The 22,817-nt window shown below is 38.6% G+C and overlaps 1 protein-coding gene across 3 annotated transcripts; it reads left to right on the top strand.

Moving 5' to 3' along the window:
- The first annotated feature begins 1,656 nt into the window (after positions 1 to 1,656).
- Positions 1,657 to 22,814, top strand: LOC107826625 (MMS19 nucleotide excision repair protein homolog). 3 transcript variants are annotated; one of them, XM_075256248.1, is made up of 22 exons: positions 1,657 to 1,857; positions 1,958 to 2,020; positions 2,112 to 2,166; positions 7,425 to 7,522; positions 8,349 to 8,507; positions 8,664 to 8,723; positions 11,898 to 12,086; positions 12,727 to 12,780; positions 14,170 to 14,256; positions 14,341 to 15,046; positions 15,365 to 15,744; positions 16,204 to 16,277; positions 16,935 to 17,040; positions 17,166 to 18,019; positions 19,885 to 19,960; positions 20,053 to 20,164; positions 20,689 to 20,765; positions 21,483 to 21,563; positions 21,738 to 21,817; positions 21,913 to 21,981; positions 22,274 to 22,329; positions 22,436 to 22,814. In XM_075256248.1, the coding sequence occupies exons 1-20, from the start codon at positions 1,780 to 1,782 to the stop codon at positions 21,944 to 21,946; spliced, it is 3,423 nt and encodes a 1,140-aa protein (XP_075112349.1). In that variant the 5' UTR covers positions 1,657 to 1,779; the 3' UTR covers positions 21,947 to 21,981; positions 22,274 to 22,329; positions 22,436 to 22,814. The 3 variants fall into 3 exon arrangements, with proteins under 3 accessions (XP_075112349.1, XP_075112350.1, XP_075112351.1); XM_075256249.1 differs by lacking the exons at positions 1,657 to 1,857; positions 1,958 to 2,020; positions 2,112 to 2,166; positions 22,436 to 22,814 and having other exon boundaries at positions 8,353 to 8,507; positions 22,274 to 22,414; XM_075256250.1 differs by lacking the exons at positions 1,657 to 1,857; positions 1,958 to 2,020; positions 2,112 to 2,166; positions 22,436 to 22,814 and having other exon boundaries at positions 7,443 to 7,567; positions 22,274 to 22,414.
- Positions 22,815 to 22,817: the final 3 nt, after the last annotated feature.

The following is a 22,817-nucleotide window of genomic DNA, read 5'->3' on the forward strand; positions in this document are numbered from 1 at the left end:
TGCATTTCAAAATTCCTACTCTTTAAAATAAAATTTCTACAATCTTTTGGAGTGCAACCCAAATTTTGCGGTCCACCACTTTGAACCTCAGCAAGTCTAATATTCTTGGAGGGCCTAATGCCAGATCGATCATGAGCTACAAGATCCCTCTTCAAAGAATCACAAACGGACCTATATCCAGCCACCAGGCGCGACATGGAAGGGAGCAAATCATGATTGTGATCGTGAACGACCTTAGAGACACGCCAACAACCATAATCATCCAAAACAACAGTGAGCCTAAATTTACAATTGTTACTCTTGGTGGTAAACTTAGTTTTGTGAATCCTAGCCATAGTACAACAGTAAGTTATGTACTTGGCAGTGTCACCATCCTTCTTGTTGGAATTTCTTTTGACGACGGAGAATTATTTCAATTGGGCATATTCTTTATAGAATGCAAACGAAGAAACTTTATCTCTATATCGCATTCTGGAGATTGGACCTACAACCATATCATCTTCAGTGAAATTATTCTCCATTTTTCGATCAACATCATATAACTCTAACTCATTTCTTAAAAACTGCTCATTCTCTTCATCAACTTCTCCATAATATTCTCCATCGGGTTCATCATCATCTAAGTGCACAACATTATTGAAATTGCCGTGAGAATCAACATCGACCCATTCGTATTCATTCAACAAACTGTCGTCTGATGCCATCCCTAAAGATCTGTACAACTCGTCCCTAACTCGATCAAACCTATTATCTTGGTTCATATTCATGGTTGTTGTATTTGTGTTATATTCATTCGCAGGGGCGGAGCTAGAGTGCCATTAGCGGGTTCGGCCAAACCCAGTAGCTTTGATTCAAATCCTGTAATTATCTTAAAAAATCCATTGAATATGTATAAATTATTAATTTAGAACCCAGTAACTTACAACGATTAGAATCCCGGACCCATAAGCTTAAATTTTTTGCTCCGCCTCTATTCATTTGGATTCATATTTTCTTGCACCGCCAAATTTCTTGGTTTGAATTCATTTTTAAATTAGAAAAGAAAAAAGGGAAGGATGCTAACTGTTAATGTGATCGTATACTTTTTTTTTAAATATAATAATTTACTATACAAATAAAATACAATGAATGTGAAGACTTTTTAGCTTTCTCCATATGTGAACATGGATGATTTTACGTTGCTCAATGTTTGGGAATAAGAAGAAGCTCTCCATATTTATGCCCCGTTTGGCCATATATTTTGGCAACGTTTTTTCAAATCTTTTTTGAAAATATTATTTGTTCATAGATTAATGATCTATTTTTGAAAAATTTCTGAAATTATTTTTCAAGTTCCCAAAATCTAGTTTAGGGTAGATTTTGGGTGAAACTTGTTCTCCCACTCATAAAACTTCAATTTTTTTTCAATAAAATACATGTCCAAACATAATTTCAACTTCCAAAAATTATTTTTCAAAATTACTTCAATTTTTTTTTTTAAGTTTCAACTAAATCTATATGCAAATGCTAGCTTAATATTCCGTTTTGGAGGGAAAATTGTAGGGCCAAATAGGAAAGAGGTCGTTGATGTAATTTCACTACTGTGGCCACAGTCGGGCCACATTAGTGTGGTCGTTTAGCAGCATCCTATACGTATAAAAGTGCGCGTATCTTGGCTTTTTCTACTCCAACAGTTTACTCCAACGCTCAGTCTTCATTTACTTTGATACTATTTCATAAACCCTCGCCGGACCTTAAACCCTCCGATTAACTTTGTCCTAAAATCATCTCTCTCTTGCCATGGCAGCGACTCCTACAATTGAGTATGTCAATCACATTGAGTCTTACGTTAGCTCTTCCAGCTCTCCGGCACAGCAGGTCCCTTTCTCCTTTCTTTCTTTCTCTCAACTTTCAATTCACGCAATAATAAGAAGTCATTGAATTCTTGTCTGCTCAATCATTTAATTGCGTTTTGTAGGCGGCAAGCATTGATGCAATTGCTCTTCTTCTGAAAAATGACCTGTTAACTTTAGAAGTCTTGGTGAGTTACTATTCAAGTTTTTTATTTCTTCTGCTATTTGTTAAACTTACTGTTTTGCCTTGCTAAAATTTGGTGGGTATGATACACATAGGTTAGAGAAATGGAGATGTATTTGACCACTACAGATAATATCATTCGTTCAAGAGGTATCTTTTTCTTTTTGTCTTGATAGTATTCATCTTTTGGTTATTGTTATCTTAAGTTTTACAATTGAAGTATTTGTTGAAGGGGAAAAAAAACAAGTGTCTCTTAGAAGTGCAAATGTTGGTACAGGGGTTGATTTGGCTATTTTAGGATTTTTGCTGGAATATCTGAAAAATTTATGAATTGAAATTTTTCTTTTGAGAAGGGGTGAATTATTCATTGACAAAGAATAGTTGTATTTTTATTATAAAAACCATTTTTTTTTTTGGATGAGATAAATGATTTTATTAACATTTCAATCAATTTAGAGTTCGATATATCATTTAGTTGCTTTACAGTTCTTGCTGCCTTGTGCCATTGTTCTTTGAATGTGGGGCAGCACTGAGACACCAAAGAGGTAGAAGGGGGATTTCAGAGTGCATTGAGTTTGAACATTTTGATAGTACGACTAGTTGTTAATCTTTAGACATTATTCTGCATATTTTGATGTCGGTGTTTGGATAGGGATTCTTAAGAGTGCTGCATGTATAATATACTGCTTTTAATATGTAGAGAAAATTTTATTAGAAAGAGCAACTGAGGGAAGATGTACCATCCTCTTGCTCAGAAGAGTTTATATTGACCAGTGGAGATGAGATACCTGCAAAACCCCATAAACCATGCCGACCACTCCGTCAATACGAAAAAGAGTTGGGGGAACTGGTCCTGCGGCACTCATCTCGTGGAGGTGTTGGACCTTAGCATTTTTTTCCATATAATATTGCTGGTGTTATAACTCTTCTATAGAACTTATCTTTCACTTTGGTAGGATGATGACTAAAGCACCAAACAATAACTTTTTCACTTTGTTATAGTTTATAAAATCATTTTTCCATGTGATTGTTATTTGTCTTTATGGTTAGTACTCTTGAAGTCCTTTTCACTGTTTTTGAGCCGAGGGTCTATCGGAAACATCCTCTCTTCTTTCATAAGGTAGGGGTAAGATCTGCGTACACATTACCCTCCCCAGACCCCACGTGTGGGTTGCACTGGGTTTGTTGTTGTAGTTAGTACTCTTGAAATTCATATGTTTTTTTTCTTTCATTTGCGCCTTTTTCATTAAAGTCCGTTGCTTATTTGCAAAAGGAAAAAAAGGCCAGATTTGTCCCTATACTTTAATTAATTAGCCACATTTATCCCTAGTTATACTATCCGTCCAAATTCATCCCCACCATTAAGATCGTAGACAAAATTGTCCCTAACCTTAACAGAAGTCCATCATGGCATCGACACCCTTCTCTTAAACTGCCAACTAGGCAAATCTTGAACCCAATTTTAAAAGATCCGCTATGACCCTCCTATCCATGACTCGATTTAAATTGGATCTGAAAAAAAACTGATACTTGGGGTGGTTATGAAATGAAAATGGTTATGGAATCATATTAAACTGCCTTTATAACTGAATAGTGCCAATTTACCAGATAAAGGGTGCTAATTAACATTGTGGTGTTTACAAATTTTAAGTGCTTAATAGATGAATCGAGATCAATTCAAAATTACAGACCTTTAAGCCGCGTAATTATTTTTAATTTTGTGAAGAGTTGAAGATCAGAAAAATAAATAAATAACAACCACCACCCAATATAATCCCACAAGTGGGGTCTGGGGAGGGTAGGATGTACGCAACTTTACCCCTACCCTGGAAGGGTAGAAAGACTGTTTCCGATAGACCCTCGGCTAAAGAAGGTGAAAAAAGCCTGATAGCAAGTAATAGCAAGACAAATAACTAGAAAACTAAATCGAAGAAGTAACAGAGAATATGAAAGAGGTATCGATAACAAGTAATAGCAAGACAATATATTTTGAAAACTAAATCCAAGGCAGCAAACGAGAATATGAACAAAGTACTGCTAGCAAGCTACGGAATTACCGATGGCAAGTAATAACGGAACAAGACATGCGAATATAGCAAATTAAAGAAAAAAGGGTACCGTACTAGCACTAATACTATCGAACTAGAGAAGACAGAGGGAAACACACGACTATCTACTAACCTTCTATCCTAATCTTCAACCTCCACACCCTTCTATCTAGGGTCATGTCCTCGGTTAGCTCAAACTGCGCCATGTCCCGCATGATCACCTCTCCCCAAGACTTTTTTGGCCTACCTCTACCCCTCCTCTCACCTCCCAAGGCCAACCTCTCACATCTCCTGACTGAGGCATCTGTGCTTCTCCTCTTAACATGCCCGAACTATCTCAACCTCGCCTCACGCATCTTTGCCTCCATAGGGGCCACTCCCACCTTGTCCCAAATAACTTCATTCCTAATTCTATCCAACCTAGTATGCCCACACATCCATCTCAACGTCCTCATTTCCGCTACTTTCATCTGCCGGACATGGAAGTTTTTGACTGGTCAACACTCTGCCCCATACAACATAGTCGGTCTAACCACTACCTTGTAGAACCTACCCTTAAATCTCAACGGCACATTTTTATCACACAAGACACCGGAAGCGAGCCTCCACTTCATCCACCCTGCTCCGATACGGTGTGTGACATCCCCATCTATCTCCCCATCCTTCTGAATTATAGACCCCAGATACTTGAAACTCTCTCCTGGGAATGATTTGCGTATAGAGCTCACATCCCCGTCCGCCTCGTGGGTAACACCGCTGAACTTGCACTCCAAGTGTTCTGTCTTGGTCCTGCTCAACATGAAACCCTTAGACTCCAGAGTATGTCTCCAGACCTCTAGCCTTTCATTAACGCCACCTCGCGCCTCATCAATCAGGACTATGTCGTCCGCAAATAACAAGCACCAAGGCACCTCCCCTTGAATGTGTCGCGTCAAAGAATCCATCGCCAGAGAAAACAAAAACGGGCTAAGTGCTGATCCGTGATGCAACCCATCTCAACTGGAAAGTAGTCAGAGTCTCCTCCTGCTGTCCTAACCCGTGTCTTAGCTCCATTATACATGTCATGAATCACTCTAATATATGCTACAAACACTCCTCTAGCCTCCAAACATCTCCGTAAAATATCTTTCGGGACTTTGTCATAGGCTTTCTCCTGGTCAATGAACACCATATGCAAATCCTTCTTCACTGCCCTATACTGCTCCACCAATCTCCTCACAATGTGAATAGCCTCAGTAGTCGACCGTCCCGGCATGAAACCAAACTGGTCGGAAATGGACACCCTCCTGCTCAACCTCCCTTCAATCACCCCCTCCCACACTTTCATCGTGTGACTTAACAACTTGATACCCCTATAGTTGTTGCAGTTTTGGACATCCCCCTTTTCTTGTACAACGGGATCATCATACCCCGCCTCCAATCTTCGGGCATCTTCTTTGTCCTAAAAATGATGTTAAACAACCTAGCAAGCCATTCCAAGCCCTCCTTACCCACGCTCTTCTAGAATTCCACCGGGATCTCGTCCGGCCCAGTCACTCTACCCCTACTCATCCTACGTATAGCCCCTACAACCTCCCCCACTCGTATGCGTCTACAGTACCTAAAATCTCGCTCCCGTCTCTAACTCCCCCAGCACAATGCTCTTATCTCCCTCTTCATTCAATAGTTTATGGAAGTAAGACTACCATCTCTGCCTAATTTGTGCCCCCTCTAATAAAACTCTACCCTCCTCGTCTTTTATGCACCTCACTTGGTCCAGATCCTGGACCTTCCGCTCCCTCACCTTCGGCAGCCTGTACAACTTCTTGTTCCCGCCTTTATCCCCAATTTCTTCGTATAAACGACTAAATGCCGCGGTCTTAGCCGCAGCAACCGCCAACTTCACCTCCTTCCTAGCCTTCTTATACCCCTCCCTGTTAGCACTCTTCTGCCCCTCGTCTATACTCTCTACTAGCTTCAAATATGCTGCTTTCTTGGCTTCCACTTTCCCTTGAACCTCTTTGTTCCACCACCAGTCCCCTTTATGGCCACCAGAAAAACCCTTTGAGACTCCTAACACCTCTCTCGTCGCCTCTCTAATACAATTTGCTGTTATAGACCACATACAACTCGCGTCCCCGCTACTCCTCCAGGCCCCCATAACCAGCAACTTCTCCCCTAACTCCTGGGCCTTGTCCTTAGTCAATGCACCCCACCTGACCCACTAGGTATACCAGACATAGCCCTCTTCTTCCTCGTCCACCGTATCTCTAAGTCCGTAATCAAAAGCATATGCTGGGTCGTAAGATTCTCACTCGGGATGACCTTGCAATCCGTGCATAAACCTCTATCACATTTCCGGAGAAGTAGATAATCAATCTGGATCTTGGCCACCGTACTCCGAAAAGTTATCAGGTGCTCCGCCTTCTTTGGGTAACACGAGTTAGCGATCACCAACTCAAAAGCTTTAGCGTACTCCAACTAAGGTACCTTAATCTGGAAGTATCTCAGATCTGCAAACATGAACATAAAGAACTTGAAGATTTATATATCTAATGATGAAAAACCATATAAAAAGTTGTAGTCACCAACGCCTACCCCCCACACTTCCTTCACCTTCGTCAAAACAGGTGCTGCTTCACCAGTCCACCAAGTTCTTTTACCCAAGCCACCACAATTGCAGATAGATTTCCAATAGATGCCACTATGATTCACCATGAACAAACTTCTCGTTAACAAATTTGGCAACAACCAAATGAAAAGGGGTTAATTTATTTTTCTTTATCATTGTATCTACGGGTTTATGTCTGATTGGGTGGCAAATTTTTTAGAAATTTGGTTTTGTAAGTGTTATTTAAGTTATTCTGCTATTAATTTTGTTTATGGTGGGTTCTCGGGTGATGGGTATGGAGTCTCGTTCTATTGCAGATTGCATCTCCATAAATTTCATTAAGATCTCTTCCCAAAGCCAGAAGGTCCCCCAATAAGATCTGTGGAAGGGTTCAAATAGGGTCATGGATAGTAGGGTCGGGCGGGTCTTTTAAAGTTAGGTTCAAAATTTGCCTAGTTGGCAGTTGAAGAGAAGGGTCCCGGTGCTACGGTGGACTTCTGTTAGGGGTAGGGACAATTTTGTCTACCATCTTAACGGTGGGGACGAATTTGTACGGATAGTAGAACAAGGGATAAACGTGACTAATTAACTAAAGTAGAGGTATAAATTTGGCCCTTTTCCCTTTGCAAAACTATGTTGAAAGCTCCAACAGGTCTAAACACTCTTTCTCCTTTTTGTCTTTGATAATATTAATATTTTCTCCCTATTTTATTTTACCCCTCTTTCTCTCCCTATGTTTTCTCTATGCTAGATAACCTGTTATCTTGCAGGTATCCTCTTACTTGGAGAACTATTGATGCGACTAATATCGAAGCCCTTGGGTGATACTGCAATAAGCAGCTTAGTGGAATTCTTCACAGAGAGGCTGGTGAGCAAACATTTTAGGATCAGGAATTTGTCATAGAAAGACAAGGTGCTTTGTGCACAGCTATTTTGCTTTTTGGAACTCAATGCGGTCAATTAAATTGTTTTTCTTCTGCATACTTTTACACCTCTACGATGTTTGTTTGAGTTACTTTTCATCTTTTCTGTTTTTGCCTAGTTAGTTGTGTTTGCCACTGTGTATTGTCTTTCTCAATGCATGCAAAATTTATGACTCCATTTTTCTCCAAATTATCCTTTAGTATTAAGTTCATGTGTTGCTTTGTAATTGACGGACACAACTCTCATAGGGAACATGCTTTCAATCATCTGTTGTAGATTTGACTAATTACTAGAAGATAAATCAGCTTGCTGCTCCCATGTAACAATCCTATCAGCTCTAAGTCTTCCTACTTTACTACCATAGAGATTCTTCAGCAGATTGGAAATTGCTTTTGTTTCCCAATGATGTTACAATCTCCTAACAATACTGCTAATACAACTTTCTCATTCCTCTTTAACTTACACCGGAAGCGTTAATACTCTCCTGAACATCAGTCTGTGTGCAACATATTAATTGCATAATTTAATGGATCCACATACTAAAAGTACTCCTACTTGCCCATTTGAAAGTGGATGCATTACTGAATTTTTTCTGATCCTTCTTGATGCTTGTCCTTATCGACTTGAACTTCCAGCAGAATATCTGCTTGTTTAATCCAGTCCAACATTTTGTAAAAATTTAACAGCTATATGCACCATGTAAGACCTCTGTTCTTTTAATTGGTTATCATCTAATGTTCTCTGACTAGATGATACTGTACTTGTATCAGGCAGACTGGAAAGCGTTGCATGGTGCCCTTGTTGGTTGTTTGGCTCTTCTAAGGAGGAAAAGTGATGCTGGCATGATCAATAAAAGTCAAGCAAAGGCCGTTGCGCAGTCTTATCTGCAAAACCTGCAGGTGCAGTTATTGGGACTGCAAGACAGGAAGGTAAAATGATTGTACACGGACAAATAAACTGTTGTTTCTGCGTCTGTTGATAGTATCTTCGTCCCTGCGGAGAAATCCGATAAAATTGGAATGACACAGATATTCTGTTGATAGTATCTTCAGCTAGTAGGTGAATTTACTGTCTTATTCTTGCAGCTTTGTCTTCAACTATTGGAATGCCTATTGGATTGTTATCCGGATGCCCTTTTGTCACTGGTAATAGCTTTTAATTCTTTTCAGTTAATTATGTTTCATCTATGTGATAATTTCAGCATGGTTTACTGTTTGATAGTATCTTCATTGATTTGTCCTGGGGCAAGCAACAAAACATTATAAGTAACTACTAGCTCTCGGTGTACCTCTTTTTTTGTTGTTTTTTTTAAAAACCGTGATGTCTGGGCCAGCTTGTGGTCAGCTCGTCTAATTCTACGAGGTACTTGCTACCTCTCACCAGCACAGCTGCACAGGTACCGGGTAATTCTGTCCATCAAGGCTTGGACGGCTGAGAAGAAATCACCTAGTGTTTTTGCATCCGCTAGGATTTAAACCCGAGACCTTTGGTTCTCATTTCTCAACCTACTTCATTAACCACTAGACCACACCCTTGGATGCTTGTTATTTTTTATTTGGATAAATCGAAAAAGTTCACTAATAACTAATCCAAGATGGTGTTATTTTTTCTTGTAACAATAACTAACACTCCCTCCGTTCCAGTTTATGTGAACCTATTTCCTTTTTGGTTCGTTCCAAAAAGAATGACTCATTTCTAAATTTGGAAACAATTTAGTTTAAACTTACAATTCTATCCTTAATAAGAACGTGTCACGGGCCGACCTTATTCCGGACGTAAGCGGTACCAAATTGCCCGTGCGGCGCCTGTAGTCACCCTGCACTAAAGGCAAGCCTTTGCTTTTCCCAGGTTTTCTAGCACGATCCTGTGCCTGTGGTGGAGCTTGCTTAAGAGGCTTACTCCAACTGTGCCGCCCGTATGATGTCTAGGCTCATAGCCTTGACTGGCTGTGGCGCTTCTCATCTGCTGGATCTTATCCTTGCGCACACCCGGGGTTGGCTAAGGACATTTACGTCCCTCGCCTAGCACTGAGCATTGCTTTTGCGTGCAGTGTAATCCTCAAGCTTGACACTCGCCTCGTGCATCCGCACTTGGCTTGTGCTTCGCCGAGTAGGGCAGCCTTTAGTCCTTAGCCTTTGTCATGTGCGTCTTTAGTGGCTTGCCTATCTTTGTCTTATGGCATCGCCAAACATAGCCCTCGCGACATACTTCCATCCCGCATAGTGCAGTGTCGCCCCACAACTGCACGCCTAGGCCAACGAACCCTTGCTCTCCTAGCTGATCCCAAGCTAAGCTCACAAGTCCACACATGAGGCCCCTCTGCCTGATGTTCCTTCACAATTCTTTGTCAGCGTAATGATGGAAGTCACTTAGTACTAGCAGAAAGCTGTGCCACACAGCTGGACGGGTCCACTGCCAGCAATACCCATCAATGGACATTTTTGTGTATAAATAGATATGCTTAGGCCTTGTTAGAAGGCAGATCTTACATACTTAGCTTATACTTACTTTTGTATATCAAGTAAATCCGAAAATTGGCCTTGTCCTCCAAACTCTTGTGTGTCTTTTGCTTCATTATCTTCCCAGCCTTGTGTATTGTGCGCTTGCCATTCCTTAAGCACGAATTTGTGCTTATTTCTTGGTTAGGACTGAAGCTAGGAGCAGCATAAAGGCAGTCTAGTTGTCCGCACATAGCTTACTGGAGTTAAGCCCGTGACAAATTTATAACCACACAAATACTCCGGGCCCCCCTTTTGACTTGTTTAGGACCACAAATTTCAAAAATCTTTATTTTTTCTTACACTCCGTGTCCAGTCAAACAAGTTCACATAAATTGGAACAGAGGGAGTAGCATGTTTGGCCAAGCTGGAAAAATCGGCTTATTTTGAGAAGTGCTTTTTTCAAAAGTGCTTTTCAAAAAGTACTTTTGGAGAAAAACAATTTGTGTTTGGCTAATCAATTTGAAAAGCACTTTTGAACAATAATTTGTATTTGGCCAAGCTTTTCAAAAAATGCTAAGTGTCAAATTACAAATAAGGACATGAAGAGATTTGCTTAAAAATTAATATTATATAAGTATATAAATAATTACAAATATTTATTATTAAAGATAATAATTAAGTTTTTTATTTTATTTAAGTAAAGTATAAAATAAAATTGAAAAGTACTTTATTCTTTCAAGATAATTTAAATATATCAAAAAATCATTCAATAAATATGAAAGTTCATCCCAAAAGTCATTTTATATTACTTAATAGTTTAATCTAAGTAAGGTTATTTTGGTATATATAATATTTTGCAAAGGGTATTTTTGGTAGGAAGAAAAGTCAAAAATGTTTCTGGAGAGAAGCTACTTTTTTCTGTTTCTTGAAAACTGCTTCTGCTTCTAGCCAAAAATACTTTTTTCCCAAAAAAAAAAAGGTTGGCCAAACACCTCAAATTGTGGAAAAAAACGCTTTTTTGAAAAAAAAAAGAATTACTTTTGGCATGGTGAGAAGCTTGGCCAAACAGGCTATAAGCCTCCTAGGAGCTGGACTAGCTATGTAGACAAGTTGGTGTTTCATCTTTACACCAAAATACTAAAGAAACAAAAGAAAATTTTGGCGTTCAATGTCTTATGCATCTTTGTTTCTAGCTCTAGCTACTTTAATTTTATGTCACCCTTATAAAGCTAGTTTCTTGAATTCTTGCAATTAGGCCGAGTGGCTTTATAATGGTATACTTTGCAAAGATTGCAATTCTTCACTTGAGAGACATGCAGCCATGTAGATATGTGGTGCCAATATGTTATACTCCCTCTGTCCCATTTTATGTGACACACTTGCCCTCTGAATCTTGTTCCTAAAAGAATGATATCTTTCTCTTTTTGAAACTATTTAATCTTAGCATTCCCATTTTACCCGTAATGTCATGACTTGTTGGGGCCCAATTCATATAAAAGTTCATTTTTTTATAAGGAGAGAAAATGAAAAGACACGTGTAACCCTCAGCACCACTCATCTAAAAGGATAATTTCGTACTTCGCATATATGGCTCACATATGAAAAGTCTTATTTAATTTCTTAAATTCGGTGCGCAGTTAAACTGAAACACCACCTTCACATGGAGTACCAGTGTCACACTATAACACTTACCAAATACCAATAAAAAAAATATGTTATACCCTTCTTATATAGAGGTCTCCGACACCCCATTTGTCATTATTTTGACTACAATATCTAGTTTCTTTTTCAGAAGCCTATTACTTCCTTTTCCTATGTATTTGGTTGCTTTTTAGTCCTCTACTTGTTTAATTTTAATCTTGGATTGTGGCTTCCTAGGGTGATGATCTTGTATATGGAATCTGTGAAGCTATTGATGGTGAAAAGGACCCACAATGCTTGATGCTCATATTTCGTGTAGTTGAAGTTCTGGCACAATTATTTCCCGAATCTTCTGGCCCATTGGCGAATTTTGCAGGGGATCTGTTCGATATTTTGGGATGTTACTTTCCTATCCATTTTACCCATGTGAGATCATTGAATTATACTGTATCTCTGCTCTTTACTTGTGTTTTTTTTCTTCTTCTGAATTTAGGAAATATGTATCTGACTATGCTGGTCGCTTCAAGATTCAATGAAGATATTTTTAATAGATTCCCTTGGAAAGCTCTAATCCTTGTTATGAATTGATAATTAAGTAAACATGTGATACTGCTATCTCGTCCGACATCAATGAGAAAATGATCTGCAACCATGAAGGGCTGAAGGCAACATTTGATATATCATCTCTAACTGAATTGCTATGAAAGAAACGGAAAGAGAAGCGATGGACTAGCTTTTAACCTCGCTATATATGTTGTGGGACAAGAAAGTATGGGTTGGGTTGATAATGAACTTTAGAATTGCACAACGTCCTATATTGCTTGTATACCTTATTTATTCTCTTCGGGTTTGGTGATACCATTCAAGAATAATTTTCCTACCCTTCTAGGGAAAGTATAAGCAATGATTTCATGATTAATAGCCTTAGACTTATGCGAAGGTAGCTAATTTAGCAGGTTCTAATAAACTACAGTCTTTTATTCTTTTGATAAGTAATTCCAAGTCATTATTGTTCTCTCTCCTTTACTTGACAATTTATTTTTGTCTTGCTCTTTGGAATACCCAGCCTAAAGGTGATGAAATTGATGTAAAGAGGGAGGAACTCTCAAGAGCCCTAATGGTATGCCAATTTCTTTTAATGCATTTATACCTTTTCTAAAGCTTCTTTTATAGAGAATATTATGATTTTTATCTTCATGATAAAAATAACTAACAAGTTAATCCATTAATGGAGCAGAAGCCACATAGGATCCTCCGAGATCCCAAAAGATTGACTGTTCGTGATTTTGTGAATTTCAAGAAAATGTAGATATTATATGCTGAGTTGAGTTTGCATCACTTTGGTTAACATGTTAATTCTTTATTTATGGTTTGGTTAGAAAAAGCTGGTATTTTTATCTCTAGTCGAGAATAGACGTCTCTTCTTCCAACTTTTCTATAAGAGGTTAGCAACATTAGAGTTTGCAGCTTAATTCTGGGGAAGGCTCATTCTGGTCCACAACATATGTAACGTATAGTTTTCTGATATGCCTTTATTGCTGAAGTAGCATGTATAAAGTTATGCATATGCAAATGAGTAGCTTTGCTCCACCTAATCAGAAAACAAAATAAATTCTTACGGACTTACTAAGCAGTTGTACCTATCGGAAAAAGAGGAATTTAACTGAACAATGTATGCATTGTTTGAAGCTTATAACTTTTCTAGACCTTAAAAAAACGTACTTTCTATGGGTCTTTTTAAAAAAGTAATGTGACTTGGCATAGGAGAAAGCCATAAGACTTTCTGATTCAATCTCTATGCTCATTGTGAATTGATTGTAGGTGCTTATGTATTATCTCGCTTCCCTAGGATGCTTCCACGGGAGGTGTATTCTTTAGTGCCTGGATGATAAATATTCTCTTTCTTTCAGTGTAAGAAGTTTGATACTAAAATTATTACTTTATCCCAAAAAAGAAGGAAGCTGGTTTGAAGCTTGAGATGGTCTCCATTAAAAAAATTAATATGTAATGAATTGATCAGCTTAGTCTTAACATTTATAATTTTGGCATCTTCTTCTAACTGTCCGGATGGACAACCTGGTCCATCAACAGTTTCCTTGTTATGGGGAGGCATTTCATGCCAGTCCTAGACTCTCCAGTTATCAAGTGGTTGAGAGGATTTTAGTTGGGTTGATTGTTGAAACCTGGATCTTTTAACCTTTAGTTGGGTTGATTGTTGAAACCCGAATCTTTTGGCCTTTAGATTTTAGGTGCGAAGTTCTTGAATTTGAACAGATGATACATGCTTTCCAAATGTTAAACTTAAGAGCCTATTCCCATACATAAGGAAGTCTTATCAACTAATTATGTTGGGGGTGCAATAGTTTGCTCTGGTGTCTTCGTTCAAAGAGTCAATAAGAATATCTTGCTATTCATTTTCACATTCTTATCGTTTTTCATATTCCTATTATATTCCATATTCCTCTTATTGGTTTTTAATTAGATTCTAACATACTTTGCTGTCTTCTAGCTGGCGTTTGCTTCCACGCCACTTTTTGAACCCTCAGCCATTCCATTACTTCTTGAAAAAATATCTTCTTCTCTGCCATCAGCAAAGGTAAGTTCCAACTATTTCTATTAGTTTTACCATATTAGCATTTGGATTGAATGTATTATATTTTCATTGATTCTTGTGCTACAGGTGGAATCTTTTAAGTACCTTAGCTACTGCACATTGAAATATGGAGGAGATAGAATGGAAAAATACACCGAATCCCTTTGGTCTGCATTGAAAGATGCAATATTTACTTGTCCGCACTCCATTTTGTCAGTGGATTCCTATACAATAGATGGAATAGGTTTTCATGAGAGTGAAATTATGGCGCAGGCCCATGAACTTCTCCAGGTGCTTGTTCAGCAGCATAATGCGTCATTCTTAAATTTGATTCTGGGTGATGGGGACATAAGCACATTTCTAAAGTCCTTTTCCCAGTTCAACGATTTCAATAGTCTTTCTTCTGAATACAAGCAGAGATTACATGCAGTTGCTCGTATTCTTTCTGTTTGTGTTAAATCTTCTGGGTCTTCCTGCAATAAAGTTTTTGAAAGTTTCTTTCCTCGGTTGGTGGATGCTTTAAGGTTCTCGGTTGAAAATTCCCCCGAGGCTATTCATTCAGCTTTGGATGCAAAATTTAACTTCGGAGCCTTGTATCTTTGTGTCGAACTCCTTGCTGCATGCAGACAGCTGGTAGTCAGCTCCGATAAAGTCGCTTCAGCTCCGGATCTATCACATGACACTTGGTGCCAGATACTTCATAGTTTCTCCACATCATTATGCAATGTTTTCTTTTGTCTCATTCGAGCAAGTTGTGCTGAAATCACTTGGAATGCTTATGTTTATGCAGCAGGTAAATACTTCTCCTTGACAAATGAATTTGTTCTGGAACTAAGCTGTCTTCTTTAGTCTTAGTACTATAGGTAATATGGTCGTACTTTTCCTGTCAAGTTTCCCATAGCTCCAATCTGCATTCTCCCAAAAAAGGTTTTATGATGGTAGGCCACGAGCTATTCATAGTTTAAAATTGCCCACGCTTTGTCTTAGGATCGTTTGGATCCTGTTAACGTCATAGGGAATGCGAGTGTCTTCTGTGCTCATCGTGTTTTGTAAAGTGTAATTTACTTGCTTTTGACTGAAACATTCTTTTTTTTTTGTGCGCAATTTATAGTTAAAGGTTTGGAGATCTTGGCTACATTTCCTGGAAGCTTTATTTCAGCGTCAAAGTTCATGTATGAGAAAATCCTGCTGACTTTGATGTCAATCATTGAATCTGATTTCAACAAGACATTTCTATGGAAGGCAGCGTTGAAAGTTTTAGTGGAAATCAGCTTGTTTGTCAATAAGTATGACGAGGATGTAAAGGCAGCTAGCTTTAACAGTATTGTCATGCAAAAGATTGTTTCTCTAATTTCTTCGGGTGACTTAAATATGCCGCTATCACTCAAGATACAGGCCATTTTTGACATTGGAATGACCAGGAAGAGTTTCATGCTTGCTGCTGCAAGCCAATTGGAGAAGACTATATCTGCCAACTTATCTGAGATTTTTGTACGTGTACTATTTGAAACCTCTAGGCCATTATTAATTCACCGCATGCTTCACCTGTTTAATTCTGGGCATTCTGAAGCCACATTACAGGAAATATCATGTGCATCCTTGTGTTATACTTAAGTCAAGTTTGTAGCGCCGTCATTCTTCTCGTCATGTGCTTCCTAGTCTCTTTTTACTTTAATACTTTGACTTGTTTAGCTCATATCTAGGTGTATGCTTCCATGAACTCTTGCTGCAACTGCCTAAACTAGAGTCGAGCATTGTTCTCTCTTTGGCATTTTTAGTACACATCTAGGAGGTGTTTGCTCCCATTAACTCCTGCTGCAAATGACTAAACTAGAAATGGAAGAACCTCTCTCTTGAGCGCCCCCCCCCCCCCAACCAACTGTCTGTTTAACTCTCTTTTTCCCTTTCCTAACTTCTTGACCTTAACAAAAGTACTTTATCTTATTGCAGGTCCATGGAAATCTGCAGTTAGCTGAACTGACAGCTGTGCTTTTGGAATGTTATTCCATTAAGGTACTTCCATGGTACGTACACGATCTTAATTTATCTTGTTTATTAGATTTCCATTCTATTCCATCTCTGTTCTGGGTATTTCTCCCTACTGCATTCTCTATTGTGATGCATCCTCATATGGATGGCCAGTAGTCTCTGTTGATTTTTCTTATGTGTGATATTTGATGCAACTCAGTTTTTTGCTGGTTCACTAACTTCTGCTTTGAAAAAGGAAGCCACACAGTGTCATTTCCTGCTTATGGTGAAGCAAAAAATGTAATTTCGCTTGCTTTTTTCACTTATGCTCCCACAAACGAGAATATTAAGAAGGAACTAAGAAATAAAAGAGGAAAGGAAGGAAGGGCAAAGAACAAAGGGAAAAAAGGAGATCTAAAAAGTATACAGTATTTAGTTGTTCTTTTCTGACCTTTATTTCTGTTGTCACTGTTTCCTGTAGCATGGAAATGGTTAAGTCTCACATCCTAACAAAACAATCTGCTATATGATCCATTTGGCAGGTGGAGTCGGCCTATGTAGGCTGGAAGATGATCGGATTTTTTGGCTAGCAGTTGTAATTAAATGAGTTAAATAGCTTAACAGTCCTACGTCATCAAAGAATAACTGAACATTCTCAATATTTTCAATGTTTTTACCAAAGATCTGACATGTAGTTTTTGGTTGCCTCTCAGGTTCCATTGCAATGGAGGTGCAGACGAGGTCTCTTTGAATTTTGCAGTTAATATTTTTGCTAAAATGGAAAATATCACATCTTTGAGTCTAGGAGTAAAGGGAAATGTAAGCATAGCGTATTTTCTTTTCCTCCTCTTCACATGTCTTGTTTTATTTGAAGAAATATTTGATTTCCATCTTATTTTCCCACAAGTTCGACTAGAAATGTTAACATACCATACTTACCTCAGGAGTTTCTGGACGCAACAATGGCTGCAATGAAGCAAGCTGTGGCAGGCTGTTCAATGGAAAGCCAGGAAAAGGTTCTTCGGAAAGCTTTTGATGTGATGGCAACATGCTCCTTATTCCTATCCAAGGATTTGATTCTAGGAACCAATCGCTTTAACGAGAAAAGTCAACTTTGTCAGACTTTTGATGGTTTGTCTTGTCGAGACGAATGGATTACTTCACTCTTCGCATCAGTTGTAATTGCGTTGCGTCCTCAAACTCGAATACCAAATATAAGACTGTTATTACAGTTGTTGACAACGACTCTCCTTGAAGGTCATTTACCGTCAGCTCAGGCCCTGGGGTCTTTGGTTAACAAACTTCCTGTAAATATATCAGAAAACTGTAGTCTCGAAGAAGTTATTGATACGTTATTCAAGAATGAGATGTGGTGCAACATTATTATTGGGAAAGAGTGCAATGATGGTGGTGCTGTTAATATGGGTAACCCGAGAATAAGCAGTATGAATAGTCATGCTGTTATTGGATTAGCATGGATAGGGAAAGGTCTGCTTATGCGGGGTCATGAGAAGCTAAAAGATGTGACTATGACTTTCTTGAGTTACTTAGTTTCAAGCGGACATAATAGAAATTTGCTGCCTTTCAAGGATCAAATAAAAGATGGCGCAGAGCATGAAGTGCTTTGTCTCAGAAAATCAGCTGCGGATGCATTTCATATTCTTATGAGCGACTCTGATGCTTGTTTGAACAGGAATTATCATGCAATCATTCGCCCACTCTATAAGCAACGGTTTTTCAACATTATGTTGCCTATGTTCTTATCTGCAATAGTAAAATGTGACTCATCCACTACACGGTACGTATCAATCTAGTTGATTTCATTTGTTTAATTTTTCTTATTGGAGCCACGGTAAATTTGTCTCCGTGTGACTTATAGGTCACGGATTTGAGCGTGGAATCAGCCACTAACGCTTACCCTAGGCTGCCTACGTGGCCTGGATGCTTCATGCACTGGGCTTCCCTTTTTTAAAATTTTTGTGTATCCCGCGCTTCATACTCTCATTTTGTATCTGGTTGATGATGGAGACTGTAATCTTCTGGTTCATGGTTTGTTGAAGAAAGTCAAGAAACATTTAGAAGCCTAAGAACGCCAATAGATGCTTTTGTGGTCTTTGTATTAAGTTAGTTTGTTGAGTAATTTTTATTAGCTTGCTTAAAGAAGTCATTTTTATTTAATTTCAATAACTCTGAAGACTATCTGTGTGAGCCCTGGGGTGCTAGTTATCAGTTAAAAATAGCATATGTTCTTTCTAAAACAAAGTTAATAGTGTATGTTCTGAAGCAGCTTATCAAAGGCGGAAAGGGTAATGTGGTTCTAGCATAATTTGGGTGGGTGGGGTACTTTATCGGGAAAAAAAGAAAAATTGGGGGAGGGGGTTTTCTTCTCATTTATTAAATTCCAATACTCATCTGGAAAAAAAACAAACAGAATCAATATTCAAGCTTGCCCATCTTGTATGTCTCAATTTGTTACCTATGTTATGTGCGATCTTCATGTGCCTAAATACTTGTGTTCTACTCGCATATGGGTTGTTTCATGTGCTTTCTGTAGATTCTCTATTTTGGCATACCTCTTGTATCATGTGCCTAATTCCAATACTCATCTGGAAAAAAAATAAACAGAATCAATATTCAAGCTTGCCCATCTTGTATGTCTCAATTTGTTACCTATGTTATGTGCGATCTTCATGTGCCTAAATACTTGTGTTCTACTCACATATGGGTTGTTTCATGTGCTTTCTGTAGATTCTCTATTTTTTTTGGCATACCTCTTGTATGCGGGAGTTGTCCCAATTATTCAATTAAATTATATTTTACTTGATATAAAAAGTATGGGTTGTTTCATGTGGATTTTCGAAGTGCACTAACAACAACAACAACAACAACAACAACCCAGTATAATCCCACAAGTGGGGTCTGGGGAGGGTAGCATGTACGCAAACCTTACCCCTACCCCGAGGGGCAGAGAGGCTGTTTCCAGGAGACCCTCAACTCAAGAAAGCACCAAGTGACGATATATTAGTACCATCGATAGACTCACAATAAAATAACATAAAATACATAACATAACATAAAGGAACCTAAAATAGCAAAATAACAACAATATAAGAGAATATAGTAAATACGAGCGAGATGGAAGGTAAACTAATACCCAGCACATAAAGCCCTGCATCAGTAGCTGACCAATAGCATCCTAAGCCTAACTCCTAACTGGCTAGGCTCACTCTAGTACGCTGTAGAAATATTCACAACTTCCCCCTAACCTTCAACCTTAATGTTCGACCTCCACAATTCCCCGTCTAGGGCCATGTCCTCAGTAATCCTAAGTCGCGCCATGTCCCGCTTGATCACCTCTCCCCAATCCTAAGTAATCCTAAGTGCACTAAAGCCTTGTTAAATGTTGAACATATCCATGTCAGAGCACACATGAATCCCCGTAAAATATGTTTTCCAAAGCTCTGTTGCATTCACTAAAATAAAACTAGTAACTTCTTTTTTTTTTTTTTGAAGTTTCAGTAGCTACATCATTTTCCCTGATTAAAGATTGAATAATAGGACTTCTATCTTAAAAGAGCTTACTGTAATGAGTTGAATTAAACTTTTGTAGATCTGATCAAATTTAAAGATGGTTTGCCTTAGTTAATCCTCCCGTGATTTCAGGTGTTTTCTTTATCAAGCTTTCGCACACCTGATATCAGAAACTCCTCTTGCTGCTATTGTTGGTGATGCCAAAAAGGTGAGCAAGTAGCAATGACCAACTATTTGTACTCATATTGTTGATAGTCAGGTCCAAGGTTAATTGCTTATGATATTTATCTTTGTATGCAGGTCCTTCCTGTACTTTTAGATTGCTTTCTTATGTTAAGCAAGGATGTCTCTCATAAGGAGATAATTTACAGTGTCATAATAGTTCTCTCTGGAATAATAACAGATAAAAATGGTAAGACCATTTGCTTATCTCTGTGAGAGTTTCTTTTAGCTCTGAAAAGTTTATCAGATCGGCTATCATAATTTGCTTATGGACCATCATCCGCTAAGGATTTGCATATTAATTGTACCTTGCATATTTGCACATGTTCATCTTCAAGGTTGCGTGAAGAAGTTAATAGACATAAGCAATTAGCTTGCAGAAAAATTCGCTTGAATAATCTAGAAAGGCTTCATTAGCTGCCAATTTTATACTTACGGAAGATTCTTTTTTTTGTATGCGCTAATGACCAATTGTAAGTGGCATATTTGAATATTTCCCGGGAACCTCATATGAGTTTCCTTTCAGAGATCTGGAGAACCCCTAGTCTAAGCTTTCGAAATTGCGAGCGAAAAGCTCTTTACTAAATCTTACCAAATTAAACCTGTCTTTCTCCAACTTGAGGTTAATCAGGTTATTGTTTCATGCTTTGATGTTAAATTTGGGATTCAATGGTTTCATCATTCATTTTCCAGCTTCTTTTTTTGCTGATGCAGGACAAGAAGCTATTGTAGAAAATGCGCCCACAGTTATCTGCCGACTTACTGAGCTCACATCCTATCCCCATATGATGGTAAAAGTTTCTTTCAAGTTTGGGATTTTGTGATGTGGTAAAATAATTTTGTTGAGATGGCAGGCGATAACTCTCATATAGCAGTATGCCAAAAAGTAGAGAACCTACAAGGAAGTTTGATTCTCTTCCAATCTTCCATATAAATATAAAACTCGTGGGTGCACCAAAAAGAAACAAGGAACAAGTGGCATTCCTCAAAAATGTACAAAATTACTCGTCCCTGCAAAATATTTCCTATTTCTCTCTTTCAGCACAATGCATATAGTGCTAGTGGAACAACAATTTACGCCCTTCATCTTGTCCTCCATCTTCTAAAAGTCCAGCTGAAGCGTGCTTGCATCACAGTGCTTGGTATCACTCATTGTAGCCTAAACCATCTAAAGTTTTCCCACAAGTTAGACACTACCTGACAATGTAAAGGAAATGTGTCCGCATCTTTGTCCGGATTTTGGCAGATAAACTACCAACTGATATATGGAATTCTACTCTTTCACAAGTTGTCAGCTCTCAGAATTGCTCCACTCGTTGCTAACCAAGTGAAGAAACTCCCCATTGTGGTGACCTAGGAATCAAATAGATAGATGTGGGAAGCCTGATTCCTCTTTGATCAAGAGCCTGTTATAATAGGACTTTAATGAAAATAATCCACTACTCTCCTTCACTTCCGACTATAGGCTGGGACCTTTCTTAAATTTGAGAAATTTCTTAAATTATCAGGTGATTCGAGAGACTGCAATTCAGTGCCTTGCTGCCATGTCAGAGTTTCCGTATGCAAGGATATACCCCATGAGAACACAGGTTGGTGTTTTGTAGTGCGAGCAATCAGAATATCCACCAACATTTTATCAGAAGATCCTGAAACATCAACTAAATGCCTAACAATGGATGCCGCTTATTTATCAGGAGTGTAAGAGGTTCTTCTTGTCTTTCTCATGAAGCCTGGATTTTCATAATGTGTCTCTTCATATGTAGGTGTTGCAAGCATTATCCAAAGCTCTTGATGATACAAAGAGGGTTGTTCGTCAAGAGGCAGTGAAATGTCGGCAAGCTTGGTAAGACATTATAGATCCATTGTATCTTTACTTTAATTATACATATTTACCGAGTTGAACTCATTTACATTTTTTGGGCCTTTTTTAATTCTTAGGGCTTCAATTGCATCAAGGAGTTTGCACTTCTGAAAGCATGCAGAAGACTTCCTTGAAAACCCGGTTGGGTGAGATACTGAGATCTTTATCCCTTTTGTCATCGATATTCCTCAACACATCAATGTAAAACTACTGTGCACATATTATTTCATGAATTTTCCATGTGGGAAATTCAATAAATCAGAGATTGAGATTTTGAGCGTGATCTTCTATACAGTCATTACCTTTGTAATCTACATCCTCCTACCAATAGTTTGCTGTATGTGCACTACCATGCTGGCAATCTCACCTCAACAGTCCAGCTTTTGAACAGGTTCCATATTGAGTTTTGCTTACCATGCCTGGATGTTATGTTGACAGGATCGTATAGCCAAGCAGGCTTCAGACTACATTCATGTGTTGCATCCTTGCAGATGGTACACCCTCTTGCTTCTGCTTGTATAGCAGCTTACTTATAGGTCCACAGTCTTGATGTAAGCTTTTTTTTTTTTTTTTTTTGGGGGGGGGGGGGGGGGGGTATAGGGTTTCAGAGTTGTTGTCAAGGACTGTGGTATTTATTGATTTATGACGAAGTGTACTCTGGAGGGGTGTGGCAGAGGGGAAGGCTTGGGCGTTTGGCAGCTCCTGTTCTATCAAATCGCAATGTACAATGATCCAACATAGCAAGGAGCAGCAGTCTTATCTCCACCCCAGTGAGAATGATTATCAGGTGATGGATCAATGCTACAATGGTGTCCCACCTCCCTTCAGTTGGATTCAGAGAGATCAAACTGTAAATTAAAGTTGTACTGACTTCTGTAAAGTTTGGAGCTTGTGGCTAGTGTGAATTTCATACTAGGGAAAACTGTCTGAACAAAAGATAGTAGTATTCATTCAATGCAATTTTCCTTCATAAATTGTCTAC

Source organism: Nicotiana tabacum, chromosome 6, assembly GCF_000715075.1.
Source record: "Nicotiana tabacum cultivar K326 chromosome 6, ASM71507v2, whole genome shotgun sequence".
In the NCBI taxonomy this organism is placed as follows: Eukaryota; Viridiplantae; Streptophyta; class Magnoliopsida; order Solanales; family Solanaceae; genus Nicotiana; species Nicotiana tabacum.

Excerpts from the sequence above, each read along its gene's own strand:
- LOC107826625 (XM_075256248.1), top strand. The coding sequence starts at position 1,780 with ATGGCAGCGACTCCTACAATTGAGTATGTCAATCACATTGAGTCTTAC. Across the intron at positions 1,858-1,957 it reads CCAGCTCTCCGGCACAGCAG|GCGGCAAGCATTGATGCAAT; the intron begins GTCCCTTTCTCC and ends TGCGTTTTGTAG. Across the intron at positions 14,257-14,340 it reads CTTCTCTGCCATCAGCAAAG|GTGGAATCTTTTAAGTACCT; the intron begins GTAAGTTCCAAC and ends CTTGTGCTACAG.